The 18,467-nt window shown below is 39.6% G+C and overlaps 3 protein-coding genes across 3 annotated transcripts; 2 read left to right on the top strand and 1 right to left on the bottom strand.

The window, feature by feature from the left end:
• Positions 1-260: 260 nt before the first annotated feature.
• Positions 261-12,267, top strand: LOC104438159 (tRNA-specific adenosine deaminase TAD3). Its single transcript, XM_039310448.1, is given in 10 exon segments — positions 261-537; positions 672-726; positions 859-932; positions 2,262-2,380; positions 3,482-3,564; positions 4,395-4,494; positions 5,271-5,708; positions 6,207-6,316; positions 11,855-11,958; positions 11,961-12,267. Coding segments are annotated over 10 exon segments (1,257 nt in total). The 5' UTR covers positions 261-455; the 3' UTR covers positions 12,053-12,267.
• Positions 6,751-8,789, top strand: LOC120292226. Its single transcript, XM_039310447.1, has 2 exons — positions 6,751-8,424; positions 8,730-8,789. Exon 1 carries the CDS (start codon positions 7,338-7,340, stop codon positions 8,268-8,270), a length of 933 nt encoding a protein of 310 aa, XP_039166381.1. The 5' UTR covers positions 6,751-7,337; the 3' UTR covers positions 8,271-8,424; positions 8,730-8,789.
• Positions 12,268-12,813: 546 nt separating the features above from the next.
• Positions 12,814-15,570, bottom strand: LOC120291999. The gene is made up of 2 exons (XM_039309838.1): positions 15,422-15,570; positions 12,814-13,476 (listed from the first exon to the last, which is right to left on the bottom strand). The coding sequence occupies exons 1-2, from the start codon at positions 15,568-15,570 to the stop codon at positions 13,047-13,049; spliced, it is 579 nt and encodes a 192-aa protein (XP_039165772.1). The 3' UTR covers positions 12,814-13,046.
• Between the last annotated feature and the right edge of the window lie 2,897 nt (positions 15,571-18,467).

Raw genomic sequence — 18,467 nt, 5'->3', positions numbered from 1 at the left:
CCCCATTTTATCGGATGATAAATAGGGATTCGCCTCCGTTTGCTCATATATTTGAAATTTTTGATCTTTTGAGTAATTTATTTACCTTTTCCAGGGTCTTTTATCTATTCAGCATGTGATTAAACCCTGATGGCGAATGTTAAGAATATGATAAATGCTGTACTATTCAATAACTATAAAAGAAAATTACAAGAAATATCTTTCAAAGAAAATCAATTAAGAAAAGAAAAGAAAAAAAAAAGAGCCACTGTAACAGCGAATGGGCGGGCTTGAAAGTGAATGGGCCGGTTCAGGCCCACAATCAGGCACGAGTTCTCTCTTTCTCTCTCCGTCGAGACGGTTGCCGCTTCTTCCACTTTCAGCCGCCGCGCCGGCGAGCTTAGTTACCGCCGACGGCGTCGCGGTTTCCCGCCGATTTTCGTGCTTCCGGCGACCGGTGATAGCTGCGAAGAGCGATGAGCAGCGAGAACGACGATGTGTGGCGAATCGTCCACGTCCCCGGCAGGCCGCCGATTCCGCCTGATCAGCAACTCACAGGTATATCCTTCATGGACGACCGACCGAATCCTGAGCGAAAGATCCGAACTTGACGTGTTGCTGATGTGTTCTGCGCTTCGGAATTGGCGTTTCGTTGCGTTTTTTTTTTTTTTTTTTCCTTTTCCTGCATGCAGTGAACGTGGTCGCAGCTCAGATTGAGCAGCCGAAGCTCACGAACACTATCATGAGGTCAGTCTCAGTGTCTTACTTTGGATTTATGTGTTAAAGCTCGTTCTGCGCTTCTCAGAAATTGCTGTTTCGTATATGGTTTGATTTTCCGCTCAATTTTTCTTGGGAATTCGTTGTTTGGTTATTGGTTAGGCGTTTGAGTCAAATTGCGCCATTGGAGGACCTCCACCACGTGAAGCGGGTGAAGAAGAAGCGTCTCGAAGGAGGTACATTCTTCGTTCGTAAGCATATTGGTGTTTTGTTTGTCACTGGTGTGATTGGTCACTTACTGATATTGATATTTGAACATCATTGTTTCTTGCATTTTTTAAATTTGAGGATCAATTTTTGCTGTGCATGTCGGTTATGGAATTAGAAGATTGTGAAATCATAAGGTGAAGCTTTACTCATTAAGTGAACATAAGAGTAGTTGCTTAACTAGGTCTTTCTATCGTCTTTTGTTTATGGGTTACCCTTTAAAAGCATTAAAAAAACCATTGCAATGTTGTTGTCATCATGCAAGGGTCATTCAACGGGAACAATTTCATGCAAAGAATTAAATGTCTGTTGTTTATCCTCACGTGTGTAATTCTTGATTAGACATCAGTCCTGTGTATTTACTGCTCTTTTAGTAACAAAAAAGAGGGAATAGAATCCTCTGACCTCATGCATGGCAATTGTCATCGGATCAAAGAAATTATATCTGAACTTTTAATCCCCAAAGTTATGAGAAAGCTTTGTCTGCATTGGAAGCACCGTAAGTCATTAACTTGAGTATAACAAATCAATCAGCATTAGATATTTAAAGTCATATTCACATCATCGGTGTAATTGCTCAGCAAGACACTTAGTCCTAAGCCACACTCAAGTGATGAAGCTGTGGTTTCTGTGGATGGTTTGCTTATGTCGTGGGGTGAATGAGGGGTGCTCCTTGCCTCCTCCATTCTGCATGCATATCCTGAATTTTCTTCTTCTACTGCTGGAAATTCTTTTGAGGGACTATTATGAATACAAAATGCCTGATTCAGGAAGAATGTTTTTTGATGAAACTCAAATGCTACCATTGGTTTCTGGTCTTTAGCTTGTTTTCTAGTATGTCTTAGCTATGCAAGTCATTGAAAAACCTGATGAAGAATTATGAAAACAACCTGTATTGCTTGTTAATTTAAGTGCTCAGTTGTTGGTTTTTCCTTATCAATCGTGAAAATTGATTGAATAGGATTACAATACCTCTTATGTGCACATCCTGTGTAGAAAAGGAACATTAGCAGGAAGTAAATAGGATTGAAAGATCAGAAAATTGAGAAAACAAGAAACCAAACAAAAACAGTGGCCTACTCAATATACAATAATTTGCATTTGAGGATGAACTGGTAATTGTCTCGGAGAATCTTCTAATTATTTACTATGCAAGGTCGATTTGATGGAAACCTGGGATAGGTGTTTGTATTTTTTCATCAACAAATCATCTTTTAACTACCCAGCTTTTCAGCACTTCTTAAACTGATTTTTTATGTATTTCTTGAACTGTCTAGTTGTTGTAATGGTTTTGACAGGAAAAATTCAGCTATCAGTGATCTTATGTCTGGCTCCCGAAAATGGTGATTTTGATGGAATTCCATGTGACATGAAGGATGTAATGAGTTCTTATCAGTTGAGTCCTTTTGTGGCAAAAGTGGGTTGTTTTCTTGTCAGCATTTCATGTTGATTTTCCCATGTTTTACATTATCTTCAATAACTTGTAGAGAGAATCATATGCAGCTTTGACAAGTTATGGTATCTGTGAGTAACGGTGTTTACTCACGGAGTATCTTACCCTACCTTGGACCGCTAGCAAATTTGACATCTGTTGATGCCTTTTCTCTTCTCCCATTTTCCAAGTTCTAGAAGATTTTATTTCACAAATTCTCCCTCCTTTTTATTTATTTATTTATTTATGGGACATCTCATTTAAGTAACTAATGCATATCGGCTGATATATCTATATCAAAATGTCGCTTAGCTGAAAGGAGTTCTTTTGTGATGATCTCCTTTCTGCTGCTTTAGGAGGTAAAGTTGTGTTTATGACCCGAGCGGACCACTCTGGGCTTCGCTAGGGAATTTCTTTTGGTCTTTGTAGTTTTTTTCAATGCTTTATAGGCTATTTATGCCAAAGAGGGCTTCTTGGTATTGGTTGTTGTACACTAATATTGTTTGCTCTGTTATGTCCGCACAGCCAGTGAACTGCACTTCAAGTGAATAAGGAGTTGAAACATCTTCACTGGTTGATAATAATGAAGCAACAGCAAACATCCGTATTGTCAATGGCATTAGATTCTCTAACATAGCACTTCAGTTGCTGGGTAGGATGTCACTGTATATATAAATCAATTTGGCTTTCAAACCCTAAATTTGAACAAAGTTTCCATCTCTTGAATTTGTTATCATTTTTCTTTTTCATCATGTAACCTGTCTTTTTAAGTTCATTATGGCATGAAAAGAAGCCATATCCTATTGTTAGGTGTAAGTGTGTATCCTTCTCAAATCTTTCAAAGTGCACAGATGATTTGATATTAGGAAAGTCTATTAATTGTTAATAAAATTCTAATGCTTTATTTTCTGTATATCATGCTTATCTTAATCAGTGTATATTTGTAATCCAAATATAAGCATAAGAAGTTATGCTACATAAGAACTCCCTGTAACATGTAACCTGAAAATGGCGTTGTTTCACTTCATTATGTGGTGGCAAAGTGGGATTTTGTTCTTTGTGCTTATTCATGGTAATTTGTGATAGGTCTGCAAATATGCTGCGTCGTCAAAGGAAGAGTGGGTAGAACAGTGCAAGCTATGGCCCACCTCATACCATCCACCAACCTAGTACGTCTATTTTAAATATTCCCAACAGTAATGGTAATGCATGTTCATGTCTTAGGATCAACATATTGTCATCATGTTTTAGGACATTTTTGCTGGTTTAGGGTATTTGCATCAGCTGTGCAGATGTCTCTAATTCTGATTTTGTCTCAATCAATGAAGCAGGTTAAGGTGGTTTTTCCAGGATAACTTTCTTAAGGATTTTGATATTCTCTTGGGCAGCATTGGGTGTTCATTTTATACTTTTTACCTCCAGAATTTATTTCCAAGCAGATAAGTTGGAAGTTGGAGTCTGAAAACCAAAGACTTACAAAGAGTTGCATTTTGAGTGGCCATCTCAAATTTGATAAGCTTTGTTTTTAGAAATTTAGGATGTGATTGATTTTACTTTGTTCTGCTGAGTTATTTTAGTTTTGGTTGCATCTGACTGAGAGGAGTTTTGGGTTATATATAAACCTGAGAAGTTACTTTCAAGGAATAACTAATCAAGTCATCTCCATCATGCATAATGGTTGCTACTGAATCTTGGCTATAGAGACCAAGGGTTGTCTAGTTGGTTGGAAAACACTCTTTTTAAGTCACTAGGCCAGGTTTAAGTCTTATCATTCTCCTCTCCCACCTTTTGCAATCAAACGCAAGCTCCACCTCTGTGTGACTCAATTCAATGGAGTTTGTGCAAATATTTGACCTTTATTTTAGCATTTCCTAATTTTACTTCTTGTCAATGATCACAAGGAATTATCTGTTACTCTATTCATGTGTATAATGTGCACTGATACATACCCTATGTCATTACTATTTGTTCTCTTAACTTCTGATTTTCCGCATAGCAGCAATATCAGTGGCATAACTGGGTTTAGTGATGAAGACTCACAATCGGTTGTAAGTTTTATGAAGTATGCTCTGGAATTGGTGAAATCTCATGGTAATGTGGTAAGTGTTCAGGTATGCCCTTGACTTGCAATTAATGAATGTAACTTTGATTGATTTCATCAAGTTCACAGCTACTTATATCTCTGACTAGTCAAGATCTCAAAGTTCTTGAATATGAGTATTAACCTGGCCTCCCCATCTTACCAACTAAAGAAAGAAAAGAAATTCTCTTATACATGGCAATCATTTCTTTCCGAGCGTTATACTGCTTTGACATTTTGTGAGACAATTTGGCATGCTCAAAGGCCTTCCCTTTGTGCTACTTTTTATTTTCCTTTGAATCAGTATTGTGTGAAGTAAAGCACATCCAAGTACATGTTCGACGAGTATCATTTCTAACTGCTCCAGTGTTTGCACTTTCAACAATTTTCCCATCAAGCCATAGAGGACTTACCATAGCTCGCATTAGCTTACAAGAATCATTTTGGGTTTGGTAACAAGAAGTGAGATTTACTCGTTGCAATTAACTTGACAGGAATGTGAAGTTTTTACGTGAAAGTCACGTTTATTGACTTTGGAACCAAAAAACTAGAAGAAAACTGTTTTATAATAGTGGAGAACAATTTGATCATTTTGCAGGCTGGGTCCTTTAGACATTTATCCCTTGAAATGTTCATGCATAGATGTAGTAAAATAGAGGTTTTGGGAAGGAAATGTAGTACTTCATGTTGCTCCCTAGTCATGCGTCCAATTTTGTTTTATGCTGGTGTGGGAACCTCGTATGTTGTGGAAATTGCACAAAGTTTGCTTTTGTTACACCCTTCTCTTGTCCACAGGTGGTCAATGCTGCAGCAATTGTAGATCCTCTATCTAATCAAGTGATTGCAGGGGCATGTGATGAAGTCTGCTCTTGGCAAACTCCAAAAACAGAAGTTGGTGCTGAATATAGTAGTTCCACCAAATCTTCTGCTGAAATGACTCAATGGACAAAGCATGAATCATGTCTTCAACGCTGTTCCTCAGGTGGGGCAGAGCAAGTTGAGACATCCATTTCTTGTCTACATCCACGATGGTGAGTAGATGAACAGACTGGCAGGAGCTCTTCATTTTGGCACCTGTTGCGACATGCTGCGATGGTGGCCATTGAATCATCTGCTGCCAGGGACAGACGCTTATTCCCTGATGTGAGATACAAAGATGAAGCTACCAAAGAGAAGTTTATTCTATCTCCTGCAAAGTCTCAAGCAAAAAGACGGAAAACTGATGGCAACAACGTATGCTTTTCCTCTACATGTGAAGGAAATCCTGGCAAGCGTTTCTAGCATGACAATGGCATCTAAGTATCATCTGCTTATTTGTCATAAAGTGCATCATCTTTTCTCAACATTTGTGAATATCATCATACTATTTCATTTGTTATTGCTCAACTCAAACTCCGATTAGCTCTTGGATGGTTGGTTGGGTGCATGTTATGATCATCCCTCAGTCAATTTCATTGTCTTGATAGACTTGCTAACAGTCAACTCTGTATATGCAATAATTATTAAGTGAACACCTTTTCATGACAATGCTTACTCAACCAATAATACATGCATTGTCCACCAATTAACTAGTTGGCACTGAACATGAAATGCTTGAGGATCATTTGGCACTGAACATATGGAACTAACTATTGCATTCGATTCTATAGATCGATTCTCTGCTTCTCCTTTGCATTTAATCTGACGATATTTTATTTTAGCACTGACACCTATATAATTGTGGGAATCCAGGTCGACAATGATGGAAAAGATGATACTGCTTATGGAAATGGTGATCTCTCTAGTAGACCGTATTTATGCACTGGCAATGACATCTACCTTGTTTGGGAACCGTGCACAATGTTGCCCACAATGTAAGTTAAAACAAATCATCTGCAACTATCTGGTTTGGTGCATGTGCAGCCTATTTGGCTTATTACCCTTTGCCCAAAATATCTGAGATTCTGCCTTGGACAGTACTGGTTCTTTGCAAATGCACTTTGCATTCCTGTCCTCTTTGTAGATGTTAGAAGTAAGAAGGGTAAATTAGTCTTTACCACTTTTAGGGTTTATTTTTTATGTATATATATTAAAGTTTATTGAATAATACAAAGTAACTTTTCTCTACATGGTATCAGAGCCTAGGGCTTAACCTAGACTACGGAGCCGCTCGCCGCCGTCGATTCACCGGACCGCCGTCGACTCGCCGGACTAGGGCCTCACTCGCGGTCGCGCGGCTCGCTCGCGAGGCTCACTTGCGGTGCTCGCGCGGCTTGCTCGCGAGGCTCACTCGTGGTGCTCACGCAGCTCTTGTGGCTCGCGCGGCTCGCTCAGCTCGCGCCGCTCACGCTGCCTGCACGGCTTGATTGTGCTGCTCGCGTGGCGCGCTCGCACTCGCTCGGCTCGCTTGCACGACTTCAGCACGCTCGTGCTTGTGTGATTTGCTGGCCTCCCAGGGGTTTTGATGACCCTATGCTGGTTGGATTTGGTGGTGTAGCTGTGCCACTTCTTGTACGTGAGATCGGTGAAGGAGAGGGAAAACCCTAGAGAGAGAAAGCAGTAGCGACAGAGGATGATTTTGGGATGATCTTGTGGGTTGCTGTAGCGACAAAGTGCAATAGCACTCATCGGGATGATTTCGGGATGATTTTGTACGGTTAGAATTTGCTTTAAAGTTGCTGATTTGGCTGATTTATTTGTTTGAGACGTGTGATGAAGCAAGTTGCTGCTTGGGTATAGTGCAGTTATTTATTTGATGATTTGAAAGTTGTGTGGTAGCTTCTATCATTCTATTTGGTAGTGGTAATATTGGGTTATTGAATTATTGAGGCTGAGTTGTCTAACGGAAGCTAAGGTCAGAGTTTGCTTATTTTTATTTGGAAAATGGGCGATCCCTCGAAGGGTGCAATTGATGGAGATAATGAGAAGAGTAATACTGTGATGAGTGAGGTGATTTCCTCTTCATCTAATCGAATTACTGATAAGAAGCTCGCAGGTAGTGCTAACTTCTATCAATGGAAGAAAATCGTGAAGCTTACTTTGACAGGTAGAAATCAACATAGACACTTAACTGAGTTTAAGCCCAGAGATGATGTAACTTGGGATGGTGTTGATGCACGCATTCTTAGTCAAATGTTGAATTCTATGGAGAGTAATATAGTTGACATGGTAACTCATGTTGATACAGTCAGAGAACTATGGGAGTATTTGAATGTGCTGTATTCTGGCCAAGATAATTTGTCACGGATTTATGAGTTATCGCAGGAGTTTTATCGATTTGAAAGAAAGGGGCGCTCTATTACTCAATGCTTTGCAGACTTTAAGAGATTGTATGAGGAGTTGAATGCTGTTCTCCCTATTTCAGCTGATGTTCAACAAATGCAACGTCAAATGGAACAATTGGCTGTAATGGGATTCTTAGGATGTCTTGGTTCTGAGTGTGAAAATGTTAGGTCTCAGATTCTTGGAGGAGAGAATATAGCATCACTCACAGATACATTTGCTCGAGTTCTTCGAGTATCTCGTGAGTCCTCTCAGGATACATCATGTATGGTGGGGAGTTCAGCCCTTGTGTCCCAGACTCGAACTGGTAGTGGTAATAGGAGTGATGGAGGAACCCGTGGCGGGTATATTGGGCGTGCTGTCCGAGGAGGAGGCCGAGGCATTGGAATAGGGAGAGGTCAAGGTAATCAGCATCCTTATGGACAATTCCATATATCTACTGATAATTCGGGAACTACCCGAGTTTGTCATTACTGTGGCAAACCTGGTCATATTCAAAAAATTTGCTACAAGCTACATGGAAGACCAGGGTAGCAGCACCAGTTTGCTAATACGGCGTCTAATATTGACTCTACTCCACAGTCATCTAAAGACAAGGTGGTGGTTATGTCTGGTGAGGAATATGCTCGGTACACACAGTCTCAAATCTCACAGCCTGTTTCTTCCACTGCTACTTTGGCTTAGACAGGTAATGCTATTGCATGTCTTTCGGCTACTTCTCGTGCTTGGATCATTGATTCAGGGGCTTCTAATCACATGTCAGGTCTTTCAGGTATATTTTCCTCTTTTTCTCCATCTTCGTCCATAGTTACTCTAGCCAATGGGTCACCTACACATGTTAGGGGAATTGGGACAGTTAACCCAAATCCTTCATTACCTTTGTCCTCAGTGCTTTATCTTCCACAACTTCCATTTAACCTAATGTCTGTTAGTAAGTTAACCAAAAACTTTCAGTGTTCAGTAGCTTTTTATCCTGATTCTTGTGTCTTCCAGGATCTGGCTACGAAGAAGACGATTGGTAGAGGACGTGAGGAAGGGGGGCTATATATACTTGAAGATGTTTCTTCAGTTGCTTGCACAAGTGTTGCGTCCCCACATCAAATCCATTGTCGTCTTGGTCATCCTTCTCTACGTAGTCTTCAAAAGTTAGATTCTAGTTTTCAATCTCTTTCTAGTCTAGAGTGCGAGTCATGCCAACTTGGCAAATTACATCGTGTTAGTTATACACCTCGAGTTGTTAAACGATCAGCATCTCCTTTTTTATTAGTTCATTCAGATATTTGGGGTCCATGTCGTGTGGTTTCCAATTCAGGTTTCAGATATTTTGTTACTTTTGTCGATGACTATTCCAGAGTTACTTGGTTATATTTAATGAAAGATCGTTCAGAATTATTTTCTATTTTTCGTGCATTTATATCTGAAATTTATACTCAATTTGGCATGCGTGTTAAAGTTCTGCGTTCTGATAATGCTAAGGAGTATTTTTCCACATCCTTTTCTGATTTTATGACTCAACATGGTATGGTCCATGAATCTTCATGTCCTGATACTCCACAACAGAATGGTATTGCTGAACGGAAGAATAGGCATTTATTGGAAGTTACTAGATCCATGTTATTTGAGATGAAGGTACCGAAAACCTTTTGGTCTGATGCTGTTCTAACCGCATGTTATCTCATTAATCGCATGCCTTCTTCTATTCTACAAGGTGGTATTCCTTTTTCCACCTTGCTTCCTAGTGAACCACTATTTGTCTTACCACCCCGTATCTTTGGTTGTGTCTATTTTGTTCGTGATCATTGACCCGGAGTATCAAAACTTGATCCCAAAGCACTCAAGTGTATGTTCATGGGTTATTCCCGCACTCAAAAGGGATATCGCTGTTATTGTCCATTACTGAGAAAATATTTTGTAACATCTGATGTTTCATTTTTTGAATCCACTCCTTATCATAATGTTCCAATTGATGTGTCTGAATTAGATAAAGACTTGTATTTGACCACCATACGGTCTACTATTCCCAATGTTTCACCAGTATCTACAGAGAAACCACCTCCTCTCCAGGTTTACACACGACGTCATCGTGATGCTACTACTACTCCCCCTGCTCCTCATGTCACTACTACGCCGACTTCAGCTCCAGATCCACCATTAGCTGTCCCCCCCTCTTGTATCTGATCTTGATCTTCCTATTGCTCATCGCAAAGGTACACGTACTAGTATTCAACATTCTATTGCAAATTTTATTTCTCACTTTTCTGTGTCTCTTACATTTCGAGTATTTTTAACTACTGTTGAACAATTTCCTATCCCCAAATCTGTTGCTGAGGCGTTACAAAGTTCTGGTTGGAGGACAGCAATGGAAGAAGAATTACAGGCTCTTGAGATTAATCAAACTTGGGACTTAGTACCACTTCCTCTAGGCAAAACTGCTATTGGTTGTCGATGGGTGTATGCTGTAAAAGTTAACCCCGATGGTTCTCTTGCTCGTTTAAAAGCAAGACTTGTTGCAAAAGGGTATGCTTAGGTGTATGGGGTTGACTATCTAGACACATTTTCTCCTGTTGCCAAACTTACTTCTGTTCGTATTTTGATCTCTCTTGCTGCAACGTATAATTGGCCTTTATTTCAGCTTGATGTTAAGAATGCTTTCTTGAATGGCACTCTTCATGAGGAAGTTTATATGGAGCAACCTCCAGGGTTTGTTGCTCAGGGGGAGTCTGGACTAGTTTGCAAATTAAAAAAATCTTTATATGGTTTGAAACAATCTCCACGAGCATGGTTTGGAAGATTTTCTGAGGTTGTATTGTCTTTTGGGCTATCAAGATGTGGAAATGATCATTCTTTCTTTTATAAACAATCAAGGGGAGGCAAGCTATTCTTGATTGTGTATGTTGATGATATTATCATCACGGGAGATGACTTGGTTGGCATAGCTGAGCTAAAAGCCTATCTTCAGCAGCAGTTTCAAACTAAAGACTTAGGAAAATTGAAATATTTCCTAGGAATCGAAGTGGCACAATCACAAAAAGGTGTTGTTCTGTCACAGCGAAAATATGTCTTGGATTTGCTCACTGAGACAGGTATGTTGGGATCAAAGCCTCTTGATTCACCCATGGAACAAGGGGTTAAATTAGTTGCTGATGGAGGAGAAATTCTTAATAATCCTGAGAGATATAGAAGACTGGTAGGTAAGCTGAATTATCTTACAGTTACTCGACCAGACATTGTTTTTCCTGTCAGTGTAGTAAGCCAGTTTTTGTCTTCCCCTCGTACATCTCACTGGGATGCAGTTATTCGGATATTGAGGTATTTGAAGAAAGCTCCGGGAAAAGGAATTCTCTACCAAAACCATGGTCATAACAGAGTTGAAGGTTTTTCTGATGCTGATTGGGCTGGGTCTCCAGATGATAGAAGATCAACTAGTGGATATTGTACCTTAGTCGGAGGAAATCTGGTATCATGGAAAAGTAAAAAACAAAGTGTTGTTGCTCGCTCTAGTGCTGAGTCAGAATATAGAGCCATGGCACAAGTGACGTGTGAATTAGTGTGGATTCGACAGTTATTGATTGAATTAGGCTTTAAAGATTTAGTACCCATGACTCTGTGGTGCGATAATAAAGCTGTTGTGCATATAGCTTACAACCCCGTGTTTCATGAGAGAACAAAACACATTGAGGTTGATTGTTATTTTATTCGAGAGAAGTTGCAAAATGGAGTAATTCTTCCCAGTCATATTCGAACCAGTGAACAACTTGCAGACATCTTTACTAAGTCCTTGGGTAATGGGAGGATAGAACATATTTGTAACAAGCTGGGCATGATTAATATTTATGCTCCAGCTTGAGGGGGAGTGTTAGAAGTAAGAAGGGTAAATTAGTCTTTACCACTTTTAGGGTTTATTTTTTATGTATATATATATTAAAGTTTATTGAATAATACAAAGTAACTTTTCTCTACAGTAGATTAGATATTTTTCACATTTGAGATATGGAGAAAATAAAATGGAGAGTTGCAATTCATTTGGCGTAACAAGCGTTAAGAGTTGTAGATTTTTTGAAATAGAGTGATGAAATTCCTGATATTGAACTTTTCTGCTACATCTTGTCTTGTTTAAGGTGTGCAATGGCACTTGTGCATCAGAGAATCAGGCATGTGTTTTACGCTTTTCCAAATCTGAGTGCGGAAGCGTTGGGCAGCGTTCACCGGCTACAGGGGGAAAAAGCTTGAATCATCAATATGTGGTGTTCAGGGTTGTGGTGCCACAGGATATCCTCAACAAAGCCAAAACATCGATATCTGGGAGCCAAGAATGAGAATGTGGAGTTGAGGGTGCCTCACATTTTGCGGGAAGAAGATAGTAGGAAGATTGTATTGCATCATTTATCTTCTTGATCATCAGATTTTGGACTTCTTTTTCCCCTTTCTAATCTTGTTCGAGTTATTTTGTATTGCATTTAGATGCCCATATTTAAGTAGTAGATATTCCATAGTTATTATAAAGTTGGCCCTCGTGCTTTATTCTTATGAATGAGAGAATAAAATATGTAGAGCAAGGAACGAGAGAGATGGTATAGTAATTGGGAAAGAAGCATCTGAAAGACTCACTAAATGGCTTCGAAGACTAGGAGCGGTGACTTGCGAGTATAGCATGTTGCTCAGCTCCATTATCATGTATGTTATGGCCTCTTGACCCTTTCTTGAGATGTCTTGTTGAGTTGAATTGCCCACTAGCTTGAAATCGGCTTTAGGATTGGGCAACTTCTTTGAAAGACCCAGTCTGTAACTTACTCGAAGAGTTCGTGATCCCTGTCCTTCCATTGCCTTGCAATGATGCATCTCTGCTCTTCTAAGATCTTTTGAACAATTTGTAAACTCAAATTTTTTATAGCAAGGTAAATTTTGCAGATTATAGCTCCGGTAGGTCAGTCCTCTTATTTAGTTTTGCAACTAGTGAGTTTGGCACCAAAACTTTCCCCAAAGGAGCGCTAATGTGCATGAGTTATCACAATACAACAATTGATGGATTTTACTTGTATTTTGAAGCCACGACGATGGACTCAACAACCGTAGGCTGCAAAAGCCTTTACAGCTAAGCCAAGAAGGGGATATAAGACAGACGCTACTTAATTGAAACAAAGATTGAATTTGCTTGTACTTTTTCCAGACGGTGAAACATCTCCTTATTGTTCAAATCTTTACACTCATTTTGCAACCTGCACAGAGAGAGACTTGGCAAATTCTATACATGAAAGGGGTCCTTTGAATTGCTCGGCAAAATTTGCTTCGATGTCAAATCCTAGATTCAGCTCATATCGAGATGTCGAACATGTTCTTCACCAAGGTGTCCATCATCTGATTCGCAACTTCCATGGCGCATTGTATGTCCAAACACCAATTCTGGAACTTATCATACAATGTGGACGGGGACGGGTCCTTGTTAGTTTTGGGGAGTTTGAGTGGGCAAGAGGACAGGGGAAGAACCGGCAAGTTGTTACAGTTGCAGATCTCGATCATGCGACCGTCCAGGTCGTGGAAGAACAGCTGATCGACCTTGATGCCGCCTTCTTCGACGACTGTGGTCACGTACTCAATGTTCATCTCTTCCAGCTTCTTCATCACGAGCTTCATGTCGGAGCACTGGAGGGAGATGTGGTTGTCCTTGGGATTTATCGCCCCTTTCTTTGCAGGAACATCCTCCACTTCAAGCAAATGGATGCCAGTTCCATAGTTGAACAGCCTGAAAACGAGAAGGGCTGATTCTGTTATCAAATCCGGTCCGCGCCATGGACTCGTGTATCAAACATCTTTCTTGAATTCCACAATTTTCGCAAAAGAGGAAAAAATCAACAAGATTCAAAAAGACTACTACTATACATGTAGGTTCCAGAAGAACTAAACATCCACCTAAACAGAACTGCTCAAAGAAGCTATCAGGTGATGGTGGATTGGAGAATTGTTCTTATTTAACTAATCAAGGTAAGAGTGTCAAGTCAAAAGAGTAGATGGGAAGAGACGCAATCTGGTTATCCCAAATTATGGATAATCAACCTATCGCTTTAAAATGAGGATTTTCTTATTGGATTTCTTCTTCTCCTCTTTTTCCTAAACACTAGTTAAGCATTTAATTATCTCAAAAAAATTACTTTAGAAAATTTTAAATATCTGTAATGACTGTCTCGCCAGCACACTTGGGGCCCATTGCTAAATTAGAAAAGAGGAAATTAACCCCCCCCCAAAAAAAAATGATAAACGCACCCCAAAAGGGGAACCCACATCACCTCATGTTTACTCCTTTGCTTCTTTTCCACACTAAACGAAGTCACTTCAGAAAGGCTGCTAACAATATAAAAGGGCAAAACAAGCTGTTCTAAGCACGAATCAAGCAAAGTTAAGGCTAAAATGCTTTAATATCTCAAAAGACTTATGTAGGTCCAAAGGGTTTGATGATGGAGACCATGTTGGTATTTAAAGGTTAATATCCTCAAAAATTCTAAACTGATGCACATATAACAAATTTACCCTAAACTATTCTTTTAACCACCAAAAACCTTAAACTGGTATACCTTTGACAAATTTACCCCAAACTGATATACTTGTGACAAATTTACCCTCTGTTACCACCGCTTGCGGTGGCCCAATTGGATAAGGCTCCCATGATCCTTTGCGAGGAGGAGAGGAGTTTAAATCCCGCTGGCCGCACGGGATTTTAAGTGTGACGTCGGGGTGGTGGATCCTCCGCTACCGTCACCCCGGGTTTACCTCACCGATTGCCGGCTGTGCGGGGTTCCCGGGTCATCAAAAAAAAATTATCCTCTGTTAATTATCATTAAATTTTACTATCAAATTATTAAGTTAAATGACATGTGATAGTTGAATGATATACCGATTTGGGATTTTATGCTTCGTTTGTCACAGTTTACAATTTTTGTGATTTTTTTTTGTGGTATTAATCTAATTTAGCGGAGGGTATATTCACAAATTTACTAGCTTGGGTTTTTTTGCAATCGAATAAATTAATTTGTGATAAATTTGTCATAAATGTATCAAGTTAGGGTTTTTTATGGTCAATCGGGGTAAATTTTTCATAAATGTACAAGTTTAGAGTTTTTCATGGTAAAATAAATAGTTTTTTTGGTAAATTTGTCACATGTATACTAGTTTATGGTTTTTTAGGATATTAACCCTTTCTTTAAAAGCCCTCAAAACTATAACCAAAAAAAAAAAAAAAACACACAATTGTGTTTCAAAGATGACATGATAAAAGGTTTTCGTCGTTAATAAAGATTGGAATTTAGAGAAAACATGTTTCTCACTATAAGCTGGGCCTCATTTCAAAAGCTTCTTGTTGATTTGAGTGAAATGGCATGAAAAGATTCATGTAGGATGGGTAGTTCACAATGCGAGAATCGCTCTTTCGACCCCCACCAAACATCTCCAAATAAGTTAGGGATGAGCTGAGAGATCTACATGCTCTAACCACACTTACATTTTCCGTCGGACCGGACTGACCGGACCACGTACAAAGAAATGCCCACATCTAAGACCGGGGCCAGTACCACAATGCGTACACCCCGGTCCGACCGACGTCATACAAGTTTCAAAGCATTGATTCCCAGCGATTCCAGCAAGGGAAGCGAAGGGGGGCAAAGCGAAAAACCAAAAACGGGCATGCTAGGATTTACCAGGCGCCTTCGAAGTTGAAGGAGGAAGGGCGCCTGATGAGGAAGAAGCCCAGGACACGCTCGTAGAACCTCACGGACTCGGCCACCGACTTGCACACGAACGACACGTGGTTCAGCGAGAGCAGGGGCACCTTCGGTTCCTGATGCATCGAGGAGAAGGAGGAGGAGGAGGAGGAGGAGGAGGAGGAGGAGGAGGAGGAGGAGGAGGAGGAGGACTCACTCAGCCATCTCTGAATATCCTCCTCCTCTGCGCTCACTATCTCTTTCCCCATCTGTGTGTGTGTGTGTGTGAATGATGCTGGGTGTTTGCGAGCTTGATAAGTGAGCAGAATTATATGAAATGAGTGAAGGAGGAGGGGAGGGTTTATATGGAGGCGGAGCCAGCACCAAAGTGAGATATCCCGCTCGTCTTTTGTTACAGTAAATATCTTTGTCATCACCCTCAAAAGAAAAAGAAAAAAGAGAGAGAAACTGCAAAAATATATATGATAATGCGAGAGCCCTTTCTTTCAGCACTTTTAAAGGATATATATATATATGTCATTTTCTAATAAGTGATGAATTGAGAAGGCTTTTTTTTTTTTTTTTCAAACAATAAATCGAGAATAAGTCCTAGAGAATCGGTGAGATTAATGCATTTTATGAGAAATGATCGTGAAGGAAGTTTCTTATTTAATATTTTTTTTTTCAAAATGTTACCAATTTCACTTTCTACCTTAAAGGATAACATTACAGCGGTTATTGTTTGTGTGTGTGTGTATGATCTAATCTTTTATACTGATAAATTCCCAATCCTGTCTTTATGTTGTATCTCTCTTCTTCAAAAGGGCGAGCGATCAAGAATTCAAGTTAAGTATCAATGATTTTGGTGAAAACGAGGAGTTAAAACTGATGGTTTAAAAATAGGGATTTTTTATTATAAATTTTAAAATTTAGCTATGTGTGATTATGTCTACATTCTTCAATCCTTTATATTGGTCAATAAAGAAAGGGAAAATTCCAAATAAGGACCCGAAGTGGATCAATTTTCTCAAATAAGGATCCGAATTAAACTTTGTGTCAGATAAGGACCCGAAGTGAACTCATTGTCTTGAATAAGGACCCGGAGTAAATTTTGTGTCAAATAAGGATCCGAAATAATCAACTTAATCTCTATTGAGGACCTTAGCTCACTGGCAAATATTTTCTAGCGATTACAATAGGGGCAATTTTGTCAGAAAATTATGATTGGAAAAAAGGGAAAATTCTAAATTAATTAAGTTTATATTTTCTTCTTTCTTCTCCCTCACCGCTCCTCAACCAAATCGCTGCCCGATCATCATTCCAACTTGATTCTCGTCGCTCCTCACCCTGCTATTCTCGTCGCTTTCTCACCTGCCCCTTGCAAGCATCGATCTATTGTTCACCATCATCTCTTCTTTCTATCAATAGCCTCTTGTAAATTTTGTCAAGACGGCTCCCTGCACTAGTAAGTTCGGTAGAGTTGCGGAGGCGATGACCATGGGAATCTACACCGCACGGAACGCTCCCTTGGGGCCGTGCTGTCCCTCCTCTCTCTCCTTTGTTGCGGTCTCGCTCCCGGTTCTTGCTCAGGGGTCGCCGGTACTCGTTTGCTCTGGGTCAGAGCCGAGACGGTTCCAAGGTCTCTGCTTTTCTTTGGATACAATCTCTGTTATGAGAAATTCCGTCTGGCTGTTTGTTTTTGCTGTACTTGTAGCTAATTGGATCGCTAAAAGGCCAGTGTTTTGTGTCTCTGTGCATAAAGTCCGTGTCTCTGTGTGTGTGTGTGTGTGTTCGGCACTGGCACTTAGGTGTTTGCTGGGTTATCATCTCATAGTTGCCGTTGTTGTGGTTTCGTCATTGCAACTTTGGTGGAAATTATTGCTAGTTCACTCGTGGTGCACATTGTAGTTTTGTGGCGATTTTTGGCCTGGAAATTTTAGGATGACAAGACAGTGCGGTTCTTGCTGTGCTGTTGGATTTGAGGTTCTCGGGGCAAAGTAGATGTATGTGGGAGGAAATTGCGTATCTACGTTCTCTTTTTCGTATCCACATTGCAAGTTGGCTTGTGCAATCTTGAGTGAAATGCTAGAGTATTCAAAATATTTTAGGCAGGCAGGAAAACTTTTGAGGACAAGCTTTGGAGCAGTCATCCCCGTGGATTGGTAATTAAGTTGTTTCATTTTGATAACTATAACCCAGCTGCTTTGCGAGTCAAGCAAAAATAGAAAATAAGAAAATTTTGAAGGGACCTAATAAGAGAAGGAAAATCTGGATGACCGGAGGTAGGGATGATATTGCTAAGACAATGAGGTTTGCAATTGATTCGTGATATTATAGATGAAATCAAAACTCCGGCCGTCTGTTTTAGGATTTGTTAATTTTTCCTTATATTTTTTTTGGACAAAATTGCCCAAACTCCGGTTGTCGGAAATGTCACATGCTTGATAGCCAATGAATATTTGGTTGACCAGCAAGCTCAGGTCCTTATTTGGAATTGATTCAACTACTTTGGGTCATTATTTGAGACAATGAGTTTACTTCGGGTCTTTATCTGACACAAAGTTCACTTCGGATCCTTATTTGAGAAAATTGGTTCACTTCGGGTCCTTATTTGGAATTTTCCCATAAAGAAATGAAAGTGACCAATAATTCAAACAATAGAAAGAAAAAAAGAACTCTACTTAAGTAGCCTCCACTACTAATTACAACATTCATTTTTTTAATATGTAAATTCCGAAATTTATAGATGTAAATCCACCTTTTCCGCTTTCCAATAATAATAATTGACGCCATGTAATTATGCGAAACTTCTAAAACATTCTGGTGATCACAACACTGTTTCACTAATTTAATCTTTAAACCATGTGCAACGAGTTTTTGTTATGGTCACCACGATCAACATCGCTTTTACAATTATTGTTCTATTTGGGTACATGTCACCATGCACTTCGTAGCTAGGATTGTCCTTGCTCCCCGCTAAAATGACTCGATGATTAAAAAAAAAAATTTAATATCACCAAATATTTAATATTTATTGTGATAT

Source organism: Eucalyptus grandis, chromosome 3 (genome assembly GCF_016545825.1).
Source record: "Eucalyptus grandis isolate ANBG69807.140 chromosome 3, ASM1654582v1, whole genome shotgun sequence".
Lineage (NCBI taxonomy): Eukaryota > Viridiplantae > Streptophyta > Magnoliopsida > Myrtales > Myrtaceae > Eucalyptus > Eucalyptus grandis.
Note: the sequence above shows the minus strand (reverse complement) of the source record. Positions and strands in the feature narration are given on the sequence as shown.

What these genes read in the sequence shown, in the direction of transcription:
- LOC120291999 (XM_039309838.1), bottom strand. Translation starts at nt 15,570, where the DNA reads ATGCATCAGGAACCGAAGGTGCCCCTGCTCTCGCTGAACCACGTGTCG. An exon ending in TTCAACTTCGAAGGCGCCTG is followed by an intron (nt 13,477 to 15,421) that starts GTAAATCCTAGC and finishes TCTCGTTTTCAG; the next exon opens with GCTGTTCAACTATGGAACTG.
- LOC120292226 (XM_039310447.1), top strand. Translation starts at nt 7,338, where the DNA reads ATGGGCGATCCCTCGAAGGGTGCAATTGATGGAGATAATGAGAAGAGT.